Source organism: Gorilla gorilla, chromosome 2 (assembly GCF_029281585.2).
Source record: "Gorilla gorilla gorilla isolate KB3781 chromosome 2, NHGRI_mGorGor1-v2.1_pri, whole genome shotgun sequence".
Classification (NCBI taxonomy): Eukaryota; Metazoa; Chordata; class Mammalia; order Primates; family Hominidae; genus Gorilla; species Gorilla gorilla.
In genome coordinates, this window is record NC_086017.1 from 149,665,881 (window position 1) to 149,693,282 (window position 27,402).

The 27,402-nt window shown below is 39.6% G+C and overlaps 1 protein-coding gene across 4 annotated transcripts in view; it reads right to left on the reverse strand.

Annotated features, from left to right (window-relative positions):
- Positions 1–27,402, reverse strand: part of CEP70 (centrosomal protein 70) — a 101,425-nt gene that overhangs the window by 1,293 nt on the left and 72,730 nt on the right. For all 4 annotated transcript variants that reach the window (XM_019024362.3, XM_019024363.3, XM_019024360.4 and 1 more), the window contains exons 12-17: positions 13,126–13,231; positions 9,982–10,152; positions 5,410–5,556; positions 5,073–5,241; positions 4,784–4,898; positions 2,697–2,776 (exon numbers count right to left, since the gene is read on the reverse strand). In XM_019024362.3, the coding sequence (XP_018879907.1) occupies positions 2,697–2,776; positions 4,784–4,898; positions 5,073–5,241; positions 5,410–5,556; positions 9,982–10,152; positions 13,126–13,231 (788 nt within the window). The remainder of the gene's footprint in view (positions 1–2,696; positions 2,777–4,783; positions 4,899–5,072; positions 5,242–5,409; positions 5,557–9,981; positions 10,153–13,125; positions 13,232–27,402) is intronic.

The following is a 27,402-nucleotide window of genomic DNA, read 5'->3' on the forward strand; positions in this document are numbered from 1 at the left end:
AGGAGTTTAAGACCAGCCTGGCCAACACGGTGAAAACCCACCTCTACTAAAAATACAAAAATTACCTGGGTGTGGTAGTGGGCACCTGTAATCCCAGCTACTTGGGAAGTTGAGGCAGGAGAATTGCTTGAACCCCGGAGGCAGAGGTTGCAGTGAGCTGAGATTGTGTCACTGCACTCTGGCCTGGGTGACAGAGAGCAAGACTATGTCTCAAAAAAAACAATTATCTGCCTAATCAAAAAGATAGCCTCATCGAGTGTACAAACCTCAAGTGCAATGTATTATAGAGCTTAGCCTGGTCCAGCTTACCAGATAAACCAATCCAGGCTCTTTTTTGACAGGCTCTTTCTGAATTTGATTTTTCTTCCTAAGACTATCTTATTCCAACCAGCCTAAGTTAGAATTCACTCTCTGAAGCTCCTGGCCACCAAGGCAGCAAAATCCTTTTTCTCATTATCCAGATCCAAGCCCTACTTAAGGTAAGCCACAATGGCAGGTTCTCTAGATACCCACACTTTTTTCTAGCTTATTCTGTTAAGCCATCGTTAATAAACGCGTTCCTTTACATAAAGCATGCTTTCTTGGATTCCAACTCTCTCCATTGTGTAGCTGGATCTTGGTTGCTCTTCATTTAGCCTACACACATAGCCCATACTCTCCTACTATTCATTTAGTTCTTTAAGCTCCCGACTTCAGTCAGAATACTTGTCTGAACCCACTAACAAAGCATCAAGATATGGGAACAGAAACAATATAAGCAAACCTACAACAGAGAATTTGTTTACAATTCCCTTACATTGTGGTAAGGTACAAGATCAAGGTATTCCCTGACTCCGCCCCCTGCCCATTCTGAAATTACACCTGTTTTCTCATTAAGTGAGAAACCTGCCTTACAAATGAACCTCACAGCAAAGGACCTTGGCCAGTATGGGAATTTCCTCAGTCAATCACACCACTTACATGAGAAAAAGAATGGATTGTTTTTTTACTCACTAAAGGTACTCTCCATGTTACTCAGTATGCCACCCTGCACCTACATGCTTAGTGACACCTATTAATTAAAAAAACTGTCATGTTTGCCAGATTTAACTTTCCCAATGTTAATGTTTAACACCAGAATTTCAACTTTGACCAAATTACAGAATTCATCTCCAGAGAAACCTGGCTTTCTGAAGCAAATGATCTTTATGAACCATGCTGAGTGTCATAATATCTGAAAGGAAGTTTATATAGAAGCATTCTGAAATAAGTGTTACCAGCACACCCTATTAAAATACGTTTATTAATGTGCCAAATATTTATGAATGATGAGAACATCACTGCTTAAGTTAATAGCAATCCCAAAGCAAGAATCATATTATTCTATGAAACCAGGCTCTTCAGGATATCAGACAACACACTTATACAGTTTCATACCTCATCTCAAGTTTAACTTTCAAATTACATTTTCACTTGCTGTGATCTTTTTAAACATGAGGACAAGCCTAAAGCAAGCTCACTCATTGTCTCCCTTGCTTCCCCAGTGCACATAAGACTGGTCACAAAACTTCCTTTATGTTCACTAGGCTATATATTCTAATTAGATACTTCTTTCACTTATTCTTCTTATCAAGTTTTCATTGACTCATTCCCTTATTTTCATACCAAGCTTCATCTCCTCTTCTAAAAGCAAAGAGCCATTCTTTAAAAAAAAAAAAATCTTTCAAATGAGCTATACAGAAAAAATTCACTGGTGAATAAATCACTTTAAAACTTTAAAAATCATTCTTAATAGTAAGATAAATAATTTTATAGCCATATGTAATTACATTTAAACTAGATAAGGTCTCTATTTTGCCTTATGAGTCCTAAGCAAATTTTTTCCTTTTAGGAGACACTACTACTAATGAAGCCCTCAATCTGACCCTCAGTATAAGTGTAATATTTCATCTTTTCCTTTCCACAGATATTTATGACTTTATGTTACTTCATATCACCAGAGAGGAAACATTATTTGTATATTTAAAAAATTTTGGCCGGGCGCGGTGGCTCACGCCTGTAATCCCAGCACTTTGGGAGGCCGAGGCGGGTGGATCACGAGGTCAGGAGATCGAGACCATCCTGGCTAACACGGTGAAACCCCGTCTCTACTAAAAATACTAAAAATTAGCCGGGCGTTGTGGCGGGCGCCTGTAGTCCCAGCTACTCGGGAGGCTGAGGCAGGAGAATGGCGTGAACCCAGGAGGCGGAGCTTGCAGTGAGCCGAGATCGCGCCACTGCACTCCAGCCTGGGTGACAGAGCGAGACTCCGTCTCAAAAAAAAAAAAAAAAAAAAAAAAAAAAATTTTGTAGATAGGTGGTATCTTAAGAAAAAAAAAAGAGGGAGGAAGGACCTTGTAAGATCATAAATCCTAAGAATATTTATCATTAGACAATGACAGAGCCAGGGTTAAACTAGGCATGGCCAGAATGATGCCATCTCTCATGATAAGGTCCTCCAACAAAGGTAGTTCCTATTGCTGTTAAGGGTCTGTGTTTCTGTTCTATGGACTAATCCCAACAAACTCTAACTGCTTGTAAGGAATGTGTTTCCAGAACTGTTAGTGGTTCCCAACCACTAGGTAAAAATACTAATCCAGTGACCAAGGAACACCCTTTTCTTAAATGCACTGACATTTTAAGACTCAAAATTTCACCATCACCACCAGAGATCTTACCTAAGATTTCAAGTAGATCATTAGTAAATGCCTGAAATGCTGGGAAAAATTCCTCGTGTTCTTCCAATTTGTAGATAATGCTGTTTAAAAAATGCACAATTTAAACCTGATTTCTAACTTTGGGTTCTTGCATCTGATTGCAAACAGAACATTTTCAAAATAGAAACTATATTGCTAATTTAAATATAAACTTAATGATCATTTACTACAGCCTTTTCTTTCTGAGCTTTTTGTTAATCTAATATCACTTTTCTTAAAAAAGCATTTCAATATCGATGTAAAATTTGTTAAATTCATATATAACATTCTTTTTTTTTTTTTTTTGAGACAGAGTCTTGCTCTGTCACCCAGGCTGGAGTGCAGTGGCACTGTCTCGGCTCACTGCAAGCTCCGCCTCCCGGGTTCACGCCATTCTCCTGCCTCAGCCTCCCGAGTAGCCTCCCTGTAGTGCCTGCCACTACGCCTGACTAATTTTTTGTATTTTTAGTAGAAACGGGGTTTCACCGTGTTAGCCAGGATGGTCTCAATCTCCTGACCTCGTGATCCGCCCACCTCGGCCTCCCAAAGTGCTGGGATTACAGGCATGAGCTACCACGCCCGGCCAATATACAACATTCTTAACATGGCAAACTTCCCATTAAGCTCAAGGCTTCTTAGACCATGCTTTTACCGCATTTTCTAAAAATAATTGGCTTTTACACCCAGTATCCTATTAAACATTAAGAAAAAATATCAGGCTGGGCACAGTGGCTCATGCCTGTAATCCCAGCACTTTGGAGGCCAAGGCAGGAGGATCACTTGAGGTCAGGAGTTCAAGACTAGCCTGGCCAACATGGTAAAACCCCACGTCTACTGAAGTACAAAAATTAGCTGGGCGTGGTAGCGCATGCCTGTAACCCCAGCCACTCAGGAGGCTGAGGCATGAGAATTGCTTGAACCTGGGAGGCAGAGGTTGCAGTGAGCTGAGACTGAGCCACTGCACTCCAGCCTGGGCAACAGAGTGAGACTCTGTCTCAAAAAAAAAGAAAAGAAAAAAAGAAAAAAATTCAGTAGTCAATAAAACTGTGGGAAGGAAGAAATAGGCCAATAGCAAGATATATGTTCCTTTTAAAAGCACCAAGTGTCAGATTATGTAAGGGTTCTTCTAGGAAAACTTGCAAAACATATGGTTTATGTGGTATATATTGTGTGTTTCCCTTCACATATGCTGTAATGTAAAATTGGGGGTCAGGTGTGGGGAAAGTTGCTTTAACTATAGCTACAATGTCTTGATATTTTCTAAAAATACCAGCTTTTATGTTATAGATGCCTAGTCTTTTAAAAAATCCTCAACATTTATCTTCTAATCAAATAAATATACTATTAATGATTATTCAGTGGTCTATGGTAGTGTCCTAAAAATAGAACTTATTGATACGATCAGAACTTACATGATGTTGCTAACAAGGTTTGAATTTCTCCATATATAATATTTCCTGAAAACAGGCTTATGCTGAAGAGTACCTGACCTTCTTTATAGGCCTTACAATCTATTTTTATCTTGAAAATATTTGGCATTTCCTCCATCCCTAAGGGTTTGAGATTATCTTAGATTGTCAAGTTACTTAAAAGATGCTATTCCAAGGCTGGGCATGGTAGCTCACACCTGTAATCCCAGCACTTTGGGAGGCCAAGGCAGGCGGATCACTTGAGCCCAGGAATTTGAGACTGGTCTGGGCAACATGGTGCAACTTTGTCTCTATCTCTCTCTCTACACACACACACACACACACACACACACAAAATTAGCTGGGCATGGTGGCGTGTGCTTACAGTCACACACACACACAGAAAAGATGCTATTCCAAACAGGGAAGGTAAATAAGTTTTGAAAGTCTTTAATTTCACCCCTCCAGGAACTCTGGATAATACTTATTTTAATTTTTATTGTTTAGAGACAGGGTCTCACTGCGTTGCTCAGACTGGACTTAAACTCCTGGGTTCAAGTGATCCTCCCACATCAGCCTCCCAAGTAGCTGGGACTACAGGCATGTGCCACCACACCCGGCCATTCTGGATGATACTTTGTAAACTTTTAAAACAAATACCTCTGGAGGTCTTCAGGTCCTAATACCTGCATAACCTGCTCATTCACATCTTCATTAATCAGCCTACAGAGTTTTCCAACAGTGCTTACTAGCACACACAATGAGGATGAACTATCTGCAAAAGAGAAATAAAAGGATATTTTAACAGAGAACTTCCAAAATTACATACATCAAACATTTTATGCTTCAGTTATCCTCAATTTTTCACTCAAACATTTTTTAATCTACTTTTTGTTAATTTATTAAAAATTCTTAAATGGGGGCCCAAAATGACAAATTAGGTCATCACCTAATTCTAAGAGTTCTTGGAGGTTTCTCACAGCATTGTTCATTTCTCCAAGCCTAGTATAAACTTCATTCATTCGGGGATAGACTCCATTTAAAGAAGGCACATCAAATAACTTTTGGAAGTGAGAAACAATAGCTTGCAAAGTTTGAAAGTTTGGCATATTGCTGTCCTGTCCAAAAAAGAGGTAAAAAAGAAAGAGTTCATTATCTTAAAATAATCCCAAATAAAAACTTTTAAAAGACAAATAGAACTCTAGTAGAACAAATATTAATATCCACAATTTATCAGTTTTTGAGATAAGAGAACATTAGAAGGTGACCATTCATGTAAGTATTACCTTTTCCTTATTTTCAACTTCTTCCAGCATAGTATCTACTATAAACAACAAATCTTCAACTTTGATACCTTCATTTTCATCCTGCTTCTTCAAATTATGCCAAGGTACCAGTTCTGCAGATAGTGTTTTCAAGGACTTATACAAATCCTTTATAACAAAAGAAACTATATGGTATTATTGATTTAAATAATTTCTGTAGTAACAAAATAGAACATAATTAGTAAAATTATAAGTTTTATATATTATATGTTTTATAAAATTAATAAAACATAATTACACAGGTTAAAAAAATATATATGTAACCATCATTTTTTTTAATAAAAATACTATTACCAATTTAGAACAAGTCAGTTAAAATTAGGTTTCTCCAGGTAAACACAGGCTTTACAGAAAACATTATATATTGATTATTCTGAATCTGAGTGCTCTAAGTAATTTTATGTTATTTATTATTGTTCCATAGTATTTCATTATTTTGAATTGCTGATACACAAAGAATAAACTTGCCCTTGAATTTTGGTTTTGAATATGTTATATAACAGCTTTATTGAGATGTAATTCATATACCATAAAATTTACCCTCATTAAGTATACAATTCAGTAGTTTTAATATTTTCACACATGTACAAACATCAGCACTATCCAATTTCAGAACATATTCATTACTCCAAAAAGAAATCTCAGACCCACTAAGAGTCCTTCCTTCCCCATTTTCCCTTCCCTGCAGCTCCTAGGGTTAATCTCTAAACTATTTTCTGTTTCTATGGATTTGCCTATTCTAGGCATTTTGCATAAATGGAATTATACAATAAGTAGTCTTTTATGAATGACGTCTCTCACTTAGCATAATGTTTTTGAGATTTATCCATGTTATAACATGTATCTCCAGGCAAGTTTTTAATGTGAAAGGTTCCCTAAATTTATTCTACATTATAATACTCCACTTAGATTTCTTGGTCTAGTTGTGGTGCCCTAATTGATTTTAAACTGTGCACAATGCGCAAGGCTACTGAAAGTTTAGAGCTCTAGACTGATCAATCGACAAATATTTAGAATTCCTAGTTCGAAAATCTGAAATGCTCCAAAATCTGAAACTCTGAGCAACAACATGACACTCAAAAGAAATGCTCATTGGAGCATTCTGAATTTCGGATTTTTGGATCAGTGATGCTCAAATGGCATATATTCTGCAAATACTCCAAAATCTGAAAAAATTCTTAATCAAAATACTTCTAGGCCCAAGCACTGTGGATAAGGGATACTCAATCCATATGTGTATGGCACAGTGCTTGGTCCTTTAGAACAAAGCTGTCCAAAAGAAATGTAATGTGAGCCACAGTAATTTTAAGTTGTCTAGGGCCATAGTATGGAAAGTGAAAAGAAACATGTGATATTAACTGTACTAGTATATTTTATTTAACCCAATATATCCAAAATATTATCATTTCAATATAAAATCAATTATTTTAATTTTTCCCATACAAAGTCTTCTAAATCCAGTGTATATTTTACACTTATAACACATCTGAATTAGGACTAGCCACCTTTCAGGTGATCAATAACCACATGCAGCTAGAGGCTACCACACTAGACAGCACAGCTCTAGAGAACAGAAAGAAGTACAAGAAGTTCCTCCTTTTTCTAACTTATTTTAGTACTTCACTTGACACTCTCCACTTAAGGCTCAGACTTCACATATTGGTATCTTTAACCTTTCAATTGGTAGGAAGGCAGTTACTATTTTAGTAATTCATAGCAATAAATTCCATGTCAAATGAATGTTTTACAATCAATGCCACTAGAATTTGAAAAAAAAAAAAAGTCAGCAAGTAACAGCATAATGATACCTTTATTAACCAATGCTCCAGGAACAAGGCACATTTATAAAGTAATCTATGGTAAAAAGCATACCCAATCTAATACATTTTTGCTTCAGAATAAAAGAGTATTACAAAGCTAAGAAGAAAAGATGTTCTGGTCTCCTAAGCAGTGACAGGATGGTTGTAGCACAGTCCATCAAGTAAGCTCTGAAAAATATAAGAGGGTCTCCTAGGTTCTTTACATTGCCCAGTTGTGGAGATGTAGAAGTACTACCATGAGCCAGCCTACCGTGTATGTCTGGCCTCTGAAGCACTGGAGAATAGCAAAGTGAAAGTATTCAAGAGTGTACTGGGTTGGGGAAAGCTACAACATCTGTAGTTCACCTTTCTTGGAAAGGCAGGAGGGAAAAGACACAAGGTTGGAGGCAGCTGGCTCCATGTCTTTCCCAGCCTTCTTTTCTTCCAATTTTTAAAACTAGTAAAATACCCATAAAATTCACCATCTTAACCATTTTTAAATGTAAGTTCAGTGTTAATATGTTCATAATGTTGTGCAACCAACATCACCATCCATCTCCATAATTCTTTTCATCTTGTAACACTGAAACTTTATATCCATTAAACAATAACTTCCCATTTCCCTCCTCCCTCTAGCCATCACCACTCTACTTTGTCTCTATGATTTTCACTAAGTATCTCATACAAGTGGAATCATATAAGTGGAATCTTCTTGTGACTGACTTATTTCACTTAGCATAATGTCCTCATAATGTTCACCCATGTTGCATGGGTCAGAATTTCTTTCCTTTTAATGGCTGAATAATATTGCAATATATGTATATACCACATTTTGCTTATCCATTCATCCCTCAAACCTATCTTACTCTTTAAAGCCAAATTTAACCTGAGGGAAAAAACTAATCTGGGAAGATGGTTGTCCCAAACTTAGAGGTTGCTACATATCAAATAACCTTTGATATGTGGCCTCAGAGAATCTCATGTAGTTTCTTAATTTGGACCCTGAAACTGTAGTATTAATATCTGAAGCACTGCTCAAAATCCATGAGTTACTCCAATGGCAGAAGTAACTAATTCTTAATAATTTCCTCTTGGGTGTCCTCAGAATATTCTAATTATAAAGTGAATTCCTTGCCTCCTCCTCCTCCTCCTCAGAAAACCATACAATAGCAAGAACTCACCACCGCGGCAAAGCCCTTCTTGGGGGCTACAATCAGAGTGTTCTCTTTCTCCTCCAGACTCTAGAGCACAAGTTATCTGCATCATTCACTCAGAACTTCAACCGGTAATCTATTTTTATGTCACTCATTTCTTTTAATGATATAAATGATTACATTTTGTTTCATATTTTTTAGCATATTTTGTCTAATTAGTCTGAATCTTGTGTTCATCCCATAATGTCTTAGCATGATAAACGATCAATAACTATCCATTAGTGTGATTCTTCCCTTTGTCTTCTTCCTCTTCTAGTCTTTTCTTCTAGGAAGGCTAGGGCTTTTTCTAGTCCATCCCTTCTGAGATGAAGAAAGGTGGAGTCAGCACTGTTTTCTCCTGCTGGGAGAACCCTCTGACAGGCAGTGATTGAGGAAATACCATGATTTACACTATTACTAATTATTTTACACTCTTCTGAGATACAGACTGGAGGAACTCCGGTCTATAAAGTAAGTATATTAATCTAGCACTGTCACTCAATCAAAATGTTTATGTATTGTATAGCTCTGTCTGAGCCCTATATAAAAAGGGAAGTCAAAAATAAAAAAAAATTAACATCACCACCCCCAATTTTGTTGTCTTGGAATATAATATTCTGCTTCATTCCTTTTAACAAATATTAATTGAGCACTCATTCATCAGGAGGATCTTGGGGACATATCAGAACAAATAAAAACACTGTCTTCATGGAGCTTATACATTCTTAACAGATATCTTCTGCATCATTTGTACTTCATGTAATAAGACTTATGTTGCAAACACTGTTATTGAATCACATTTTCATTAACAGGCATATGCTATGTATTATATTAGTTACTAATAAATCTAAAGTGTAAAGGGCAAAGAAGTTAAATACTACTGATTTCAACTATTTACCTTTCAGCAAACTAGTTAACAAAAACTGAAAAAACCTGAAGCTATGCAATAAATACACAATAACTCTATAAAGTAAATAAAATGTGGTCTTCCATGAATAGATAGGATAGGGAAGGGTAGCGTTGGCTGCTAGCTTACTATCTGTTCTATAGAATAAGCAGAAATGGAGATAAGCTCAGTTCTGAGAGACAGAAAATAAAGTGCGAAGAGAGAGAAAATATCCCCAATTATAATAAAATGAAGGATAAGACATTATATCTGAAGAGGGATAAGGGCCAGGAAAATCGCAGCATGGAGATACGAAAAGGAGGCAGATGAAGGTAGAACAGGGAAGGGCCTAGAAGTACAAAGTGGATCCACTATAGATTTTCAATAAGGAAACTAACCCCAAAATTTCTTGTTTGGTAGAATCTTAGAGGAGGTAAAGCTTACAGTAATGACAACATCAAATAGACAGTACCTAAAATAGATATGTAAGTAGGAAGATTTCGGTTTTAGATAATAAGCTTTTTTAGCTTTAGAGTTAACACACAAAGAAAAAAATTAAACCCTATTTAATTTTTAGCCCTAAATTAAGTCCTATTAATAAAGCACATAGAGTCCAACAGATGTTCAAAGCATATAATCATAGTCAACCCCTTACCTTTAAGGATGTCAGTTGATCTGCCCACATTTCTATTACAGGAACAAGATGCTCAAATCCACAATCTTGAACAAGATCTTTATTAAAATTTTGGACTCCCCCTTTGGTCTGTTTATAAATTATTACTGGAGCTCTTGGATTGTGGATAATTGAATTGATGCTACACAGCACCTTTAAAAAAACATAGTGTATATAGTCAAAATATTTATCCTATGCCTACAAAGTTATATATTTTAAAGGAGTGCTTTATGTCTATATATATTATATACACATATTTCATTAAATATACAAAGAGAATTATCATAAGGAATTGGCTCATGCAATTATGAAAACTGACAAGTCCCAAGATCTGCAGTGAGTAAGCGAAGACCCAGAAAAGGTAATGGGTATTTGCAGTCCAAATGCAGGCAGACTGAGACCCCTGCAAGTGCTAATGTTTCAGTTTGAGTCTGAAGGCAAGAAAAAAACCAGTGTCCCATCTTGAAAGCAATCAGGGAGGAGGAGCTCCCTCTTATTCAGCCTTTTGTTCTACTCAGGGCTTTGAATCATTGGATGAGGCCCACCCCATTAGGAAAGGCAGTCTGCTTTACTAAAGTCTACTGATTCGGATGTCAATCTCATCCAGAAGCACCTTCCCAGACACATCCAGAATAATGTTTAACCAAATATCGGGCATCCTATGCCGCAGTAAAGTTGAAACAAAATTAACTATTACAAACACTACCTAGGTTCAAAAATTGTTAGTATTTTGCCATATTTGCTCACTATCTATATTTTTAGGTGAACCATTTGAAGAAACTCTTCACCCTCAAATAATAAAGCATGCATCTTTTAAAAGTAGGCATATTCTCCTACAAACTCACAAGACCATTATCAGACTATTTAAGGAAATTAACAGCAATCCCCAGGCTGAGTGTGGTGGCTCATGCCTGTAATCCCAGCACTGTGGGAGGTTGAGGCAGGAGGATCACTTGAGCCCAGGAATTCAAGGCTGCAGTGAGCTATGATAATGCACTTCAGCCTGGGCAACAGAGCAAGATCCTGTCTCCAAAAATAATATCATTGATGCCTGGATTGAATTTTAGGTATCTTAATATATTAAGATAGTATACTATTTGACTATAACCCTCTCCCTGTAAGTGATGAGTTCTACCTTACATATCATCCAAGGAAAAAAAGGGAGACCTCAAAAAGCATGTTTAAAGAGAGAAGAATAAAGCCATTTCCTATTACCACCATCAAGTTCAGCCTATTTAATAAAAAGTTTCACAATATAAAGATAGCATTTTGCTCTTGAATCTTTGTCCCTGGTCATACTTCAAGATATAACTAGTAGGCCTCCTGGTAATATGACTTAAGATGTTTATTACTTCAGATGTTTATTTAGAAGCTTTTTAAGTCCAAATTAGTATAATTCAATATTTCACTTCAAATTGATGTATGTATATTTGTTTTATATATTTATTTGACAGAGTCTCACTCTGCAGCCTAAGATGGAGTGCAGTGGTGTGAACGGAGCTCACTGCAGCGTTGAATTCCTGGGCTCAAGTGATCTTCCCATGTCAACCTCTCAAGTGCTAGGACTACAGGCACAAGCCACCATGCCCAGCTAATTAATTTTTTTTTTTTCTAGAGATGTGGTCTCACTATATTGCCCAGGCTGGTCTCAAACTCCTGCCCTCTAGCAATCCTCCTGCCTCGGTCACCCAAAGTGTTAAGATTACAGGCATGAGCCACCATACCCGGCTTGAATTCCCCTTTTAAAGGACAAAGCCTCTCAAATTGAGTCTCAGAAACAAAATGAAATCCAGTTATATACTGGCACAAGAAAGTCTAAAACAAAACAGTTTTCAGAAAGGTGCTTGGTTCCCATTTACAATAGCAATAAAAGTTATAAAATACCTAGGAAATAACAAGGTATTTCCTAACAAGAAATATGCAAGAGCTAAATTTAAAAATACACAACACTTTATTGAAGACTATAAAAGATGACCCTGATGAAAGTACATATTTCTGAATGTGATGATTCAAAAAGGTTAAGGTGTCATTTCTCCAAATATTAATCTATAAAGTCAATTCAATTTTAGTTCATCTCAATGAGATTTATTTTTTAATTTGAAAAACTGTTCATCCAGAAGAATAAATGTGCTAAAAATATAGCCAATAAAAAAAATTTTTTTAATGATAGGATACTTGCCTCAAAGGCTATTAAAACTTTTAACTATAGAAATTAAAATATGGAAATAGTTGAGAAATGCAACAGACTAGAGAATCTAAAAACAAATCTGTGCATATAAAGGAATATGATCTATGATAAAATGTTATTTCAATAAAGTAGAGAAAAAAGTAGCGTATTAGAGACTGCAAACACAAATGCCCAGAGAATTCAGGTACGAGTATAAATGAGTGACGTAAGGATGAATAGGGACTGCTAACTATAGAACGCATGCTCATATCTGACAAGGGAAAGGCCTAATTCTGCTGTGATAATAACCATGCAGGAATTTGTTGCCAGATCTTCTGACTTTTTAGGAGAAGTTAGAAATAGCAGCCTAGAAAAAATAAAATATCTTAATTTTTAAAAAAATGAATAATCTAAAACTTAAAAATCTTATGTGTACCCAATAAAATGTGAGTGAAAGTCCAGTTCAGTCACTAAACTACCAGGTTTAACTGCTCAGCTATTCAATAAATGATCTATAAAACTAGGAAGGTGAGATTCCCTATATCACACCATATAGAAAATTAAATTTCAGATGAACTAAGGTCTCTAAACAAAAACAAAAGCCATACAAGGACCCTAAGAAAATAGATTTACTTAATAATAATGGTAACAACAGAAACAATACGAGGGAAAATGGCTTACATGGGGAAAGTAGGGAAAAGGATTATAAAATCTTTTAAAAATCATAAAGCTCTTTACTAACCTCCTTTGAACTAGGCCAGAGTCTCTTTTAAGTAGTAAGACGAATTCTACAATGTTTTTAGTCAAATAGTTATGTCACGGAAAGACAAGACAGAATAAGTACACATAAATATGAGGTGCAAGTATTCCTTACCAACTGATAATTTATTACACCAGAACTGATAATCAAGATTCATGACAAACATCAGTCTTTTTGTCATGAAAAACCAATTCAATACCTGAAAGTATCTCTGGTCAATTAGGGCCTGTTGCTGATTATATTTGCTGGGCTCATCTTTCTTCTCTGTGTCCTCAGCCTTCTTATGACTAATAAGCTCCTGTAATCTAAAAGGGGGAAAAAAATCAAGATAATACAAAATTACTTCCTAGACACTGGACCAAGATGATAAACTAAGTCAATGATCCAGCCACCCTCCCAACAGCCTTATATCACTTTACTTATATGTGTGTGTGCACACATGTATGTATGTGTATGTATAAACACATACATATATGCATATATAGAGTTTAAAATTTTTTTTTTTTTTTGAGACAGAATCTCGCTCTATCACCCAGGCTGGAGTGCAGTGGCGCAATCTCGGCTCACTGCAAGCTCCGTCTCCCGGGTTCACGCCATTCTCCTGCCTCAGCCTCCTGAGTAGCTGGGACTACGGGCGCCCACCACCATGCCTGGCTAATTTTTTATATTTTTAGTAGAGACGGGGTTTCACCGTGTTAACCAGGATGGTCTCGATCTCCTGACCTTGTGATCCACCCATCTCAGCCTCCCAAAGTGTTGGGATTACAGGCGTGAGCCACCGTGCCCGGCCAGAGTTTAAAAATTTTTAAATCATATTGTCACTGGAAAACTAGAAGGCCCTCTCAATAAATTGCAAATTAGAAGGAATCTCTGAAGACAGAAGAGATCAGATTGAAGAAGAAAGTTCTAACCACCCCCCAACACCCACAAAAGACAGCACAAGAGAGAAATACAACAAAGGATGGAAGCGACTTCCATCCAAGGTGCTCCAAGATTACAGACTATAGATAAAGGGAGCAGGAAGCATGGGAAGGGCCACTGGTTTGGGTACTGTAGCAGGAACAGCTAGACGTTTGGTCCCTCTCTCTTTGTATTCTGCCAGTGGCAAAGTACAGACAATGGCAATGCCTGGGCCAGTCAAGAGGGCGTGGAGATCCAACAGAGCATTATTCCAGGTGGCTGCTAGAATGCTAGGGGAAAGGAGAGTCTCTTCACCCAGAAATACAACTATGTATAAGTGTATCCACCTAGTAGCAAACACTTGTCGTTCTCCAAATATCTAGAAGACAGGCTGTAATAATCTTTCTTCTCCCTCCTCATGCCTTTGAAAACAGTACAGTAGTACGCGCTGATCCGTAGTTTCATTTTCCATGGTTTTAGTTATGCAAGGTAAACCAGGGTCCAAAAATATTAAAAGGAAAATTCCAGTAATAAATAAGTTTTTTATTTTATTATTTTTTTAATGCTCACTAGTCTGAGTAGTGTGATGAAATCTCATGCTGTCCCACTCCATCCCACCTAGGATGTGATTCATCCCTTTGTCCAGCTTATTCATGCTGTAACTGTATACATACACTACCTACCAGTTAGTCACTTAGTAGCCATCTTGGTTATCAGATCAACTGTTGGGTACCACAGTGCTTATGTTCAAGTAACAATCCTTATTTAACTTAATAATGGACCCAAAATGCAAGAGTAGTCATGTTAGCAATTTGAATATGCCAAAGAGAAGTCATGAAGTGCGCCCTTTAAGTGAAAAGGTGAAAGTTCTCCACTTAAGAAAAAAAGTGTATGCTGAGGTTGCTAAGATATACAGTAAGAACGAATATTCTATCTGTGAAATTGTGAAGAAGGAATAAGAAATCTGGGCTAGTTTTGCTGTTGGACCTCAAACTGCAAAAGTTACAGCCACAGTGTGTGATACATGCTTAGTTAAGATGACCTCAGGATCACCTGAGGTCAGGAGATTGAGACCAGCCTGGGCAACATGGTGAAACTCCCTGTCTACTAAAAAAAAAAAAAAAAAAAGAAAAACAAATACAAAACTTAGCTGGATATGGTGGCGCATGCCTGTAGTCCCAGCTACTCAGGAGGCTGAGGCAAAAGAATCGCCTGAACCTGGGAGGCAGGGGTTGCAGTGAGGTGAGATCGTGCCACTGCACTCTAGCCTGGGTGACAGAGTGAGACTCCATCTCCAAAAAAAAAAAAAGAAATACTGTGTTAGGACTAATGGCATGGAGAGTTTTGAATGCTAGCCCAAGGATATTAGATTTAGCACATAAAGCAATGAGAAATCATTGATTGTTTTTCAACAGGAAAATGACATGATGGAGTTTTACTATTCTATTTTACAAACAGCAGGCAGAGCGCATCGTTAATGAGTCATAGAGTCAGTTTAGTGGGTTGAAGTCCCAGCAGGAAACTGATGGCATACTCAAACTGAAGAGGGGTAATTTGAAGGATTATTATGAGACTACAGTAGTCCCCCCTTGTCAGTGGGGGATACATTGTTCCAGGATCCCCAGTAGATACCTGAGACCTCAGAACCAAACCCAGTTGCCATCAATTGGAACACATTTCTGTCCATGTCTTCCACCCACAAATTTAATGCTTTTTCCATCTTTTTTTTGAGACGGAGTCTCACCCTGTTGCCCAGGCTGGAGTGCAATGGCACGATCTCAGCTCACTGCAACCTCTGCCTCCCGGGTTCAAACAATTCTCCTGCCTCAGCCTCCCAAGTAGCTAGGATTATAGGCACATGCCACCATGCCCAGTTTTTGTTGTTGTTGTTTTTTTTTTATTTTTAGTAGAAACGGTGTTTTACCATGTTGGCCAGGCTGGTCTCGAACTCCTGACCTTGTGATCCGCCCGCCTTGGCCTCCCAAAATGCTGGGATTACAGGAGTGAGCCACCGTGCCCCCACAGTCCTAACACAGTATTTCTCCTGACTCCTTTCTTACTTGATTCTACTACTTCCCTACAATTACCTACACCAGTCACATATATTCCCCTTATATTCACTCAATTGCTATTCTCTGCTTTCTAGTGAGTATATGCCTAAGCCAAATTATAAATGACTTCCTATTTACTACATTCACATTCTTCACAGTTTTGCCTAAAGGCAGTGCCATGAGCATATTATCTAGAACAAAAAAGGACACAGAAAAGCTGATATGGCCTATAGAAGGACTAGATGTAAACTGATATATCTGAATTTAAATGTTAGTTCCTTTCACTTAGGTGAAAATGTTCAACTTATCAATGAATTGTTTGCAAATCTGATTAATAAATGTTACACTGTAGATATACAACATTTTTGCTGTCAGTGCAATAACCTAAATATATAATTGCGTGTACTGATCAGTTACTCTGGGAAATGAAATGTGATTTCATTAACCAGATGAATAAAGAGATACCCTCACTTAATAATGACAGTAACTACAACTTATTGGGAGCCTAATGATGATAACTAGTAGGTACTGAGAGCCTTCTCTATGCATGAATTCTAAGCACTTTACATGTATTCACTCATTTAGTCCCATTGTTTTTCTGTTTATATAAGACAATGATTAGTAAAAGCTGGGGACTCATAGGAAAGTGGTTCACTTAGTCTCACAGAAAATATCTGCCATTAACAGTATTACTGAAAAACTTCACATTCTGCAAAATCATGCAAGTAATTAACAGGGCTCAGGAGAAAATAGTATTAGAAACCAGACTACTTACAACTGATGTAGCTTTAGAACTGGAGAATAAAAACAATAATTGGTGCCTCAGGAGTTAAGTTGGACAGATCAAGCATGTCTGGAGATTGCCTCAGGATATATTAAAAATGCACAGACAACAAAGAAGAAATGTTGGCTTATGGATGCCAAGACATAAAGACTGAAGTGGAGCCTTGGGCCAAAGAAGCTGAGGTTAAAATGGGCAAAGGAGGAAGTGCAACTTGCTTCCAGCCTATAGTCTGTCTAATGCTGGGGGTCAGGGAAGGAGCCCAGGGTACTGCTGCTCATTCTAAATTTTCTTAAACTAGAGCTAAAAAGGGCACTTGTCTATGTACTAGCAAAGCTTGCCCCTTTCCTGAAGGCTATAAGTATTACTGCAGTTATTCTAGTGCCTTGAGTCTAGGAAAAACCACACATGAACAATATAACTTCTATGTTATATTGCTGATGATCCCCTCATTTTCTATTTACATGACTTAATTGGCATTTTAGAAACCTGTGTTGTAGCTGCCTGAACTGTACTCAGAAATACGCTAGAGCTGTTCTACAGTATCCAGAGCAGTCAGGAAGGGCCTGAAAGATAATAAAAATCCCCTAGGAGTGATTAAGGGGTACTTCACATGCTTTGCAGACACTCATTCCATGTATTCAACAGCAGCAACTATGTTTTTTTGTGGACACTGAGAAAACAGAAAACTGTACCTCCAACTTAAAATATGCTGTGTTATCTATTTTGTATAGCCATCTCCATAAGATAATTTTCCATGTGCAGAAACTTTATAGCTTTTAACTGTGTTCTGTTGGAGCTTTTCCATGATCTCACAGTGGAATAAGATCCATGCTGGAGATCAGGAACAAGTTAAAAAAAAGGACTGCCAATTTTGTTTTTAAAAATTCCACTAATTTAGCTACACTGATGCAAAACACATAGGTGCATCAATGTGAGCTTCTCAAAGCTATACTGTTCCCCGAGTCTTTTACCCTACAATCTTAGGACTTTCTAAGATAGTTAGTGATGAAAAGAGGGGTGGTTCACTTCAACCCAGCACCAGTGCCAAACTCTGAAGGCAAGTGTTTCTCTAGGTGAAAAGTCCAGCTCCTGGCTAAAATCCAATGTGTTATATTTCAGGCACAGCCACAGGTAATTACAAAGGCTCCGCCTGGAAGATCTCTTGCAGGGAAAGCTGTCCTCTCCACACCAGACATGATGCACAGCCTGTGCACTGCAATCTCTTGAGACAGTTGCAGTCAAGGACACGCCACCTCCTTTCCTTCCTGAAAGCTATACTACTACTACTGTTATTCTAGTGCCTTGCCACAAGCATTTCTGCATTCCTACCCTAGGCACCTGCATTAGGGGCCTCTTTACTTGGAGCTTAGACTGAGGCATGTGTCAAGTACCTCTATCCAAGATCTTCTTATTGGTGGAGAAGCCTTAATTAAAATACTTTTCTCCACTCTGACTCAGTACTTTTCTACTCCTAGCCTTTCTTCTCCCTACACCTTAAAATAGCAGGAATCTTTTGTGCAGGGCTCCTAGGCAGTGAGATGATTCCCCCCATCTGGGTGTATCTCAGACTGTTCCTCACCTGGTGCTATTCCATAGGGAAAAATGCAACACTGAAGAGTCAGCCCTTTTCATTTTGGCCTCTTGTTTATCCTATAGCAGTAAGTTAACAGTTTGACTGTTAATTTCACTTTGACTCATTGGCCTAACCACTTCAAGGACTGTCAGCTCAACACAGAGTGGCTGTAAGATTTTGTTTTTCCCCTAGCAAAACATAAATACTATTGAAAAATTAAATGAAATTAGTGTAGTACCTTTATCTTATAGGGACAGACTTATTTAATCACTTCCTAAGAAGGAAATTTTATAATCAGCCTGTTTGTAATACTAACTCAAGAAGAGTCCATGTCCTCCCACATTAAATTGTTAATAGCCTTATTTGACATTGAAAGTTGGTTAACTACAAATCTAAAAAAAAAAAACAAACAAACTCAATTTTCTCTGGTTCCAAAAGGAAAAGAGACTATACCCTCTTCCATTTTCTTGTAGCATTTCCTTTAGAAAATCTGTAACTACAAATCCTTTACTCTCTTTAAGATGTACATAAATCTTACTAAGAGCTAAAGAAGGCTCTTGCCAGTTTTGAATCTCAGCAATGTCTTTCTTGGGGGCTTTGGAATCATTTCTTTGAAATGTGAACATCTCGGAAGATGGTACCTTGTTTCCCTGTCTCTGTTGGAATTTCGTCAAGGCTCCTGGCCCCAAGTTGTAACCTCTTACTTATCAAAAAGACATTAGTAGTTTTTATTTTTCCTTTAATACAGATAATTAACATGTATATAATGGATTGTATCTGCCTTGCTATACAAAAGGGTGACATTTCTTTCTGTCTTTGCAATATCTCTAACAGATTGCCTGTAATGTGCATCACAATCTGATTGAATCTGATTGAATTCAGTAATAAAACTGTTTCTTTTTTTTCCTACATTTGTAAAAAGAATTCACTGGATTGACAGGAGATTTTAGTTTTAATTATTTCCCCAGCATCAGTAGTACTTTGAAAAAATATTCTACCTCTGGCACTACAGAAATAAAAATTTTTAAAGTTTTACCTTGAAAAGTAAATTTTTTTAAGTTTTTAAAGTTTCTTTAATTTTAAATTTTTTAAGTTTAAGTTTTTAAAATCTTTTTTAAGTTTTGTTAAGTTTTACCTTGCAAAGTAAAATTTTTTTAAGTTTTACCTTGAAAAAATTTTTTTCATTGAGTGTTTTGTTCAGTTCTAACTGTATGGTAGCTAAGAGTATAAGTTTTGGAGTCAGAATGATTGGGTAAGGATCTGATTTCTGTTCAGTTCTTCCATATACCAGTAACCTGTATAACTTGGGCAAGTTATATAACACTCCCAAATTTGTTTCCATGTCTAGATACTACCAAAGTTTTAAACTTTATTAAAAACAAAAACACATCATTTCTTCAAAATTTAGCAGAAAAATACAGCAGGAATTGGGTCTGAATAATAATTTTAAAGGACAATAATAAAAGTCACTCGAAAGACCAGAGCCCAAATAAACAACAATAACAATATATATATGCAATCAATTCTCATTATTCATGGTAGTTATGTTCTATAAAATCACTATGAATGCTGAATTAGCAAATACTGAACCACTGCTCCTAGAGGAAATACAGGGTCAGTGTCCTGCAAGTCTGGTCACATTTTCCTTAAATGATCAATATATAACCTTGTTGTCTGTATGTTTCTATTTAAAGACACCTTTAAAATATATATTTTTTTGATTCATTAACATTGAACTCATGGACAACAGCACTCTATAACTCATACCTGATAAAGCTTATCTAATAGGTGTATTTTTTCCACAAGGCATATTATAGCCTTCTTGTGGATAAGAACACCAAACAGCACTTCAGCACTAACTCAGAGGCCATCTTAAAGAAATCACCAACAAAAGACATAGAAATGCAAAAAAAAAAAAAAAAAGTATCACTAAATAGATGGACAAAAGGACATTTGTTTATAGTATGAGAGCTCAAACAACAGGGCAGATCATCATCTTGTTTGAAAACTAAACATGTGTGTGTTGGGTGACCCAAATTATTTGCCGCTGTGTACATGTCCATGAATGACTACAGGTGCTATATGGATTTTGTGATTATAAATAAATTTTAGCAGGTAGGCAAATTCATAAATATGGAATCTATTAATAATGAAGACTATCTCTATGTATGCGTAAGTGCATACACATGTGTACGTGTGTGTGTATGTTATACACTTGCTTTAGAGTCAACAGTCAATTCTCATTATTGCCTTTTTACTTCCCTACATCCTCCTTCTCCTAGTTGCTTCTCTCTCAATCTCCTATCTCATTAATGGCACTGACAACCACCTTGTTATTCAAGGTTAAAACTCGGGAGACTTCTGACTCTTCCTTTTTCCCCACAACTCCCTATATTCAACCCATCATGAAGTCCTATTAGTTCTACCTCCATTCTCCAATTCCAAATACTTCTCATCACCTCCACTACTGCCACCTTTGACCATGTCACTACCATCTCTTCTCCAAACTCATATAATGGCTACTCTCCCACGATTGTACGTTTAGTACTTATAGCATATCGAAATTGTCTTATTTTTTCATTATCTTTCTCCCTTCATGTAATCTCTATGAGGTCAGGGACCTTTTCTATTTTGTTTACCACTGCAACCAGTGCCTAGAATGCCAAACAGATGTAAGAAGAACTGTAAGTACACAAAATATCAAGGAATAGTAGGAAGGGAATAATTATTCATTGAATATGCATGCATCCTTTCTGAACCTTCCACTTCTCTTTTCTTGTTTAGTTTTCCTCCTCTATTATCTTTTTTTTGGGGGGGGCGGGGGGTGGAGGGACAGGGTCTTGCTCTGTTGCCCAGGCTGGAGTGCAGTGGTGTGATCACAGCTCACTGCAGCCTTGACCTCCTGGGCTCAAGCAATCTTCCCACCTCAGCCTCCTAAGTAACTGGGGCTACAGGTAAGTACCACCACACCTGGCTAATTTTTAAATTCTTTGTAGAGACAAGGACTCACTACATTGCCCAGTCTGGTCTCAAACTCCTGGACTCAAGCAATCCTCCTGCCTCAGTCTCCCAAAGTGCTGGGATTACAGGCGTGAGCCACTGTACCTGGCCCCTATTATTTTAACCCAGTATGTAATTCCTGGATACTCATGATACTTGCCTGTCACTGTGTTATGTGTTGCCATAGGAAGGAGGAAACACAGCTGTCGCTGAAAACTGAATCATATAGGCTAATACAACTGACTTAATATATTTAATGCATATATTAACTCATAGCTTTCAAAATATGTCATCCCAACACTCCCCACTTTCTCAAATCCCATTCCCTTGAATCAAAGAGTACACATAGATAATCTTCAGAAAACACAATCACTGAGATCAACTCTTTGAAACACTGAGCACTTGCTTTTCAAAGTCAGGAAGGGTACAAGCAGTAGATATAAATGGCTCACTGCATTCCTTCTGGTAATTTTAAAGTGTGATAACGCTCACTTTAAAACATTCAGATCATAATTACCAACAGCAAAAATTGGAGGCTTGTCACTTCTAATTTCATTGATTCTCTTGCAATTCTTCCATTACTTCCCAAGATAATTTTCTATTTAAAATCTTTGTCCTTTATTACTTCAGGCAACTACCATTTTTGTTCTCACTTAAGAAATATATAGCCAAATCCGGCATGGTAGAAATTGCTCTTAAACTGTGAAACCAGAAACACCCCCTTTTAATGTCATTTTCCCCATCAGCCTGGTAGGTCCAAGCCAAAGCCACTAGTAGGTAGCATAAGCTGACATGTAATAAAAATAAATAAGGCCAAGCGCGGTGGCTCACGCCTGTAATCCCAGCACTTTGGGAGGTCGAGGCGGGTGGATCACGAGGTCAGGAGATCCACACAGTGGCTAACACAGTGAAACCCCGTCCCTACTAAAAATACAAAAAAAAATCAGCCAGGGGTGGTGGCAGGTGACTGTAGTCCTAGCTACTCAGGAGGCTGAGGCAGGAGAATGGCGTGAGCCCAGGAGGCGGGGCTTGCAGTGAGCTGAGATTGTGCCACTGCACTCCAGCATGGGCGACAGAGCAAGACTCCGTCTCAAAAAATAAATAAAAAATAAAAATAAATAGGGGTGGAGCCAAGATGGCCAAATAGGAACAGCTCCAGTCTACAACTCCCTGCGTGAGCGACACAGCAGACGGGTGATTTCTGCATTTCCAACTGAGGTACGAGGTTCATCTCACTGGGGAGTGTCGGAAAGTGGGTGCAGGACAGTGGGTGCAGCACACCGAGTGTGAGCCGAAGCAGGGCAAGGCATCGCCTCACCCGGGAAGCGCAAAGGGTCAGGGAATTCCCTTTCCTAGTCAAAGAAAGGGGTGACAGACGGCACCTGGAAAATTGGGTCACTCCCACCCTAACACTGCGCTTTTCAAACACCCTTAGCAAACGGCACACCAGGAGATTATATCCCGCACATGGCTTGGAGGGTCCTACGCCCATGGAGCCTTGCTCTTTGCTAGCACAGAAGTCTGAGATCAAACTGCAAGGCGGCAGTGAGGCTGTGGGAGGGGTGCCCGACATTGCTGAGGCTTGAGTAGGTAAACAAAGCGGCCAGGAAGCTCGAACTGGGTGGAGCCCACCGCAGCTCAAGGAAGCCTGACTGTCTCTGTAGACTCTAGCTCTAGGGGCAGGGCATAGCCAAACAAAAGGCAGCAGAATCCTCTGCAGACTTAAATGTCCCTGTCTGACAGCTTTGGAGAGAGTAGTGGTTCTCCCAGCTCGCAGCTGGAGATGTGAGAACTGGCAGACTGCCTCCTCAAGTGGGTCCCTGACCCCCGAGTAGCCTAACTGAGAGGCACCTCCCAGTAGGGGCAGACTGACATCTCACACAGCTGGGTACTCCTCTGAGACAAAACTTCCAGAAGAATGATTGGGCAGCAACATTTGCTGTGCACCAATATCCGCTGTTCTGCAGCCTCTGCTGCTGATACCCAGGCAAACAGGGTCTGGAGCGGACCTCCAGCGAACTCCAACAGACCTGCAGCTGAGGGTCCTGTCTGTTAGAAGGAAAACAAAAAGAAAGGACATCCACACCAAAACCCCATCTGTACATCATCATCATCAAAGACAAAAGGTAGATAAAACCACAAAGATAGGGAAGAAACAGAGCAGAAAAACTGGAAACTCTAAAAATCAGAGCACCTCTCCTCCTCCAAAGCAATGCAGCTCCTCACCAGCAATGGACCAAAGCTAGACGGAAAATGACTTTGACGAGTTGAGAGAAGAAGGCTTCAGAAGATCAAACTACTCCGAGCTAAAGGAGGAAGTTTGAACCCAAGGCAAAGAAGTTAAAAACCCTGAAAAAAAATTAGACGAATGACTAACTAGAATAACCAACACAGAGAAGTCCTTAAAGGACCTGATGGAGCTGAAAACCAAGGCACGACAACTATGTGACGAATGCACAAGCCTCAGTAGCCGATTCGATCAACTGGAAGAAAGGGTATCAGTGATGGAAGATCAAATTAATGAAATGAAGTGAGAAGAGAAGTTTAGAGAAAAAAGAATAAAAAGAAATGAACAAAGCCTCCAAGAAAATATGGGACTATGTGAAAAGACCAAATCTACGTCTGATTGATGTACCTGAAAGTGACGGGGAGAATGGAACCAAGCTGGAAAACACTCTGCAGGATATTATCCAGGAGAACTTCCCCAACCTAGCAAGGTAGGCCAACATTCAAATTCAGGAAATACAGAGAATGCTGCAAAGATACTCCTCGAGAAGAGCAACTCCAAGACACATAATTGTCAGATTCATCAAAGTTGAAATGAAGGAAAAAATGTTAAGGGCAGCCAGAGAGAAAGCTCGGGTTACCCACAAAGGGAAGGCCATCAGACTAACAGCTCATCTCTCAGCAGAAACTCTACAAGCCAGAAGAGAGTTAGGGGCAATATTCAACATTCTTAAAGAAAAGAATTTTCAACCCAGAATTTCATATCCAGCCAAACTAAGCTTCATAAGTGAAGGAGAAATAAAATCCTTTACAGACAAGCAAATGCTGAGAGATTTTGTCACCACCAGGCCTGTCCTACAAGAGCTCCTGAAGGAAGCAATAAACATGGAAAGGAACAACCGGTACCAGCCACCGCAAAAACATGCCAAATTGTAAAGACCATCAAGGCTAGGAAGAAACTGCATCAACTAACGAGCAAAATAACCAGCTAACATCATAATGACAGGATCAAATTCACACATAACAATATTAACCTTAAATGTAAATGGGCTAAATGCTCCAATTAAAAGACACAGACTGGCAAATTGGATAAAGAGTCAAGACCCATCAGTGTGCTGTATTCAGGAAGCCCATCTCACATGCAGAGACACACATAGGCTCAAAATTAAGGGATGGAGGAAGATCTACCAAGCAAATGGAAAACAAAAAAAGGCAGGGATTGCAATCCTAGTCTCTGATAAAACAGACTTTAAACCAACAAAGATCAAAAGAGACAACGAAGGCCATTACATAATGGTAAAGGGATCAATTCAACAAGAAGAGCTAACTATGTTAAATATATATGCACCCAATACAGGAGCACCCAGATTCATAAAGCAAGTCCTTAGAGACCTACAAAGAGACTTAGACTCCCACACAATAATAATGGGAGACTTTAACACCCCACTGTCAACATTAGACAGATCAACGAGACAGAAAATTAAGAAGGATATCCAGGAATTGAACTCAGCTCTGCACCAAGCGGACCTAATAGACATCTACAGAACTCCCCACCCCAAAGCAATAGAATGTACATTCTTCTCAGCACCACACCACACCTATTCCAAAATCGACCACATAGTTGGAAGTAAAGCACTCCTCAGCAAATGTAAAAGAACAGAAATTATAACAAACTGTCTCTCAGACCACAGTGCAATCAAACTAGAACTCAGGATTAAGAAACTCACTCAAAACCACTCAACTACATGGAAACTGAACAACCTGCTCCTGAATGACTACTGGGTACATAACAAAATGAAGGCAGAAATAAAGATGTTATTTGAAACCAATGAGAACAAAGACACAACATACCAGAATCCCTGGGACACATTCAAAGCAGTGTGTAGAGGGAAATTTATAGCACTAAATGCCCACAAGAGAAAGCAGGAAAGATCTAAAATTGACACCCTAACATCACAATTAAAAGAACTAGAGCTCCCTCTCCCTCTCTCTCTCCCTTTTCACAGTCTCCCCCTCTCCCTCGTCTCCGTCTCCCACTTGGCCACGGTCTCCCTCTGTTGCCAAGGCTGGACTGTACTGCCGCGATCTCGGCTCAGTGCAACCTCCCTGCCTGATTCTCCTGCCTCAGCCTGCCGAGTGCCTGGGATTGCAGGTGCGCGCCGCCACGCCTGACTGGTTTTTGTATTTTTCGGTGGAGACACGGTTTTGCCGTGTTGGCCGGGCTGCTCTCCAACTCCTGACCTCGAGTGATCTGCTCGCCTCGGCCTCCCGAGGTGCCGGGATTGCAGACAGAGTCTTGTTCACTCAGTGCTCAATGTTGCCCAAGCTGGAGTGCAGTGGCATGATCTTGGCTCGCTACAACCTCCACCTCCCAGCTGCCTGCCTTGGCCTCCCAAAGTGCTGAGATTGCAGCCTCTGCCCGGCCGCCACCCCGTCTAGGAAGTGAGGAGCGTCTCTGCCAGGCCGCCCATCGTCTGGGATGTGAGGAGCCCCTCTGCCCAGTCGCCCAGTCTGGGAAGTGAGGAGTGCCTCTTCCCGGCCGCCACCCCATCTAGGAACTGAGGAGCGTCTCTGCCTGGCCGCCCATCATCTGGGATGTGAGGAGCCCCTCTGCCCGGCCGCCCAGTCTGGGAAGTGAGGAGTGCCTCTTCCAGGCTGTCATCTCGTATAGGAAGTGAGGAGCGTCTCTGCCCGGCTGCCCATTGTCTGGGATGTGGGGAGCACCTCTGCCCAGCCGCCCCGTCTGGGATGTGAGGAGTGCCTCTGCCCGGCTGCCCCGTCTGGGAGGTGAGGAGCATCTCTACCTGGCCGCCACCCTGTCTGGGAGGTGAGGAGTGCCTCTGCCCGGCCGCGACTCCGTCTGGGAACTGAGGAGCACCTCTGCCCGGCCGCCCCGTCTGAGAAGTGAGGAGCTCCTCCGCCCGGCAGCCGCCCCGTCTGGGAGGTGAGGAACGTCTCCGCCCGGCCGCCGCCCCATCTGGGAGGTGGGGGGCGCCCCCGCCCGGCAGCCGCCCCATCTGGGAGGTGGGGGGCACCTCTGCCCGGCCACCCCGTCTGGGGGGGTGGGGAGACCCTCTGCCCCGCCGCCATGTCTGGGAAGTGAGGAGCCCTTCTGCCCGGCCGCCACCCCGTCTGGAGGTGTACCCAACAGCTCACTGAGAACGGGCCATGATGATGATGGCGGTTTTGTCAAATAGAAAAGGGGGAAATGTGGGGAAAAGACAGAGAGATCAGATTGTTACTATGTCTGTGTAGAAAGAAGTAGACATAGGAGACTCCATTTTGTTCTGTACTAAGAAAAATTCTTCTGCCTTGGGATGCTGTTAATCTATAACCTTATCCCCAACCCCTTGCTCTCTGAAACGTGCTGTGTCAACTCAGGGTTAAATGGATTAAGGGCGGTGCAAGATGTGCTTTGTTAAACAGATGCTTAAAGGCAGCATGCTCGTTAAGAGTCATCACCACTCCCTAATCTCAAGTACCCAGGGACACAAACACTGCGGAAGGCCGCAGGGTCCTCTGCCTAGGAAAACCAGAGACCTTTGTTCACATGTTTATCTGCTGACCTTCTCTCCACTATTGTCCTATGACCCTGCCAAATCCCCCTCTCCGAGAAAAACCCAAGAATGATCAATAAATACTAAAAAAAATTAAAAAAAAAAAAGAACTAGAGAAGCAAGAGCAAACACATTCAAAAGCTAGCAAAAGGCAAGAAATAACTAAGATCAGAGCAGAACTGAAGGAAATAGAGACATAAAAAACCCTTCAAAAAAATCAATGAATCCAGGAGCTGGTTTTTTGAAAAGATCAACAAAATTGATAGACCACTAGCAAGACTAATAAAGAAGAAAAGAGAGAAAAATCAAATAGACACAATAAAAAATGATAAAGGGGATATCACCACAGATCCCACAGAAATACAAACTACCATCGGAGAATACT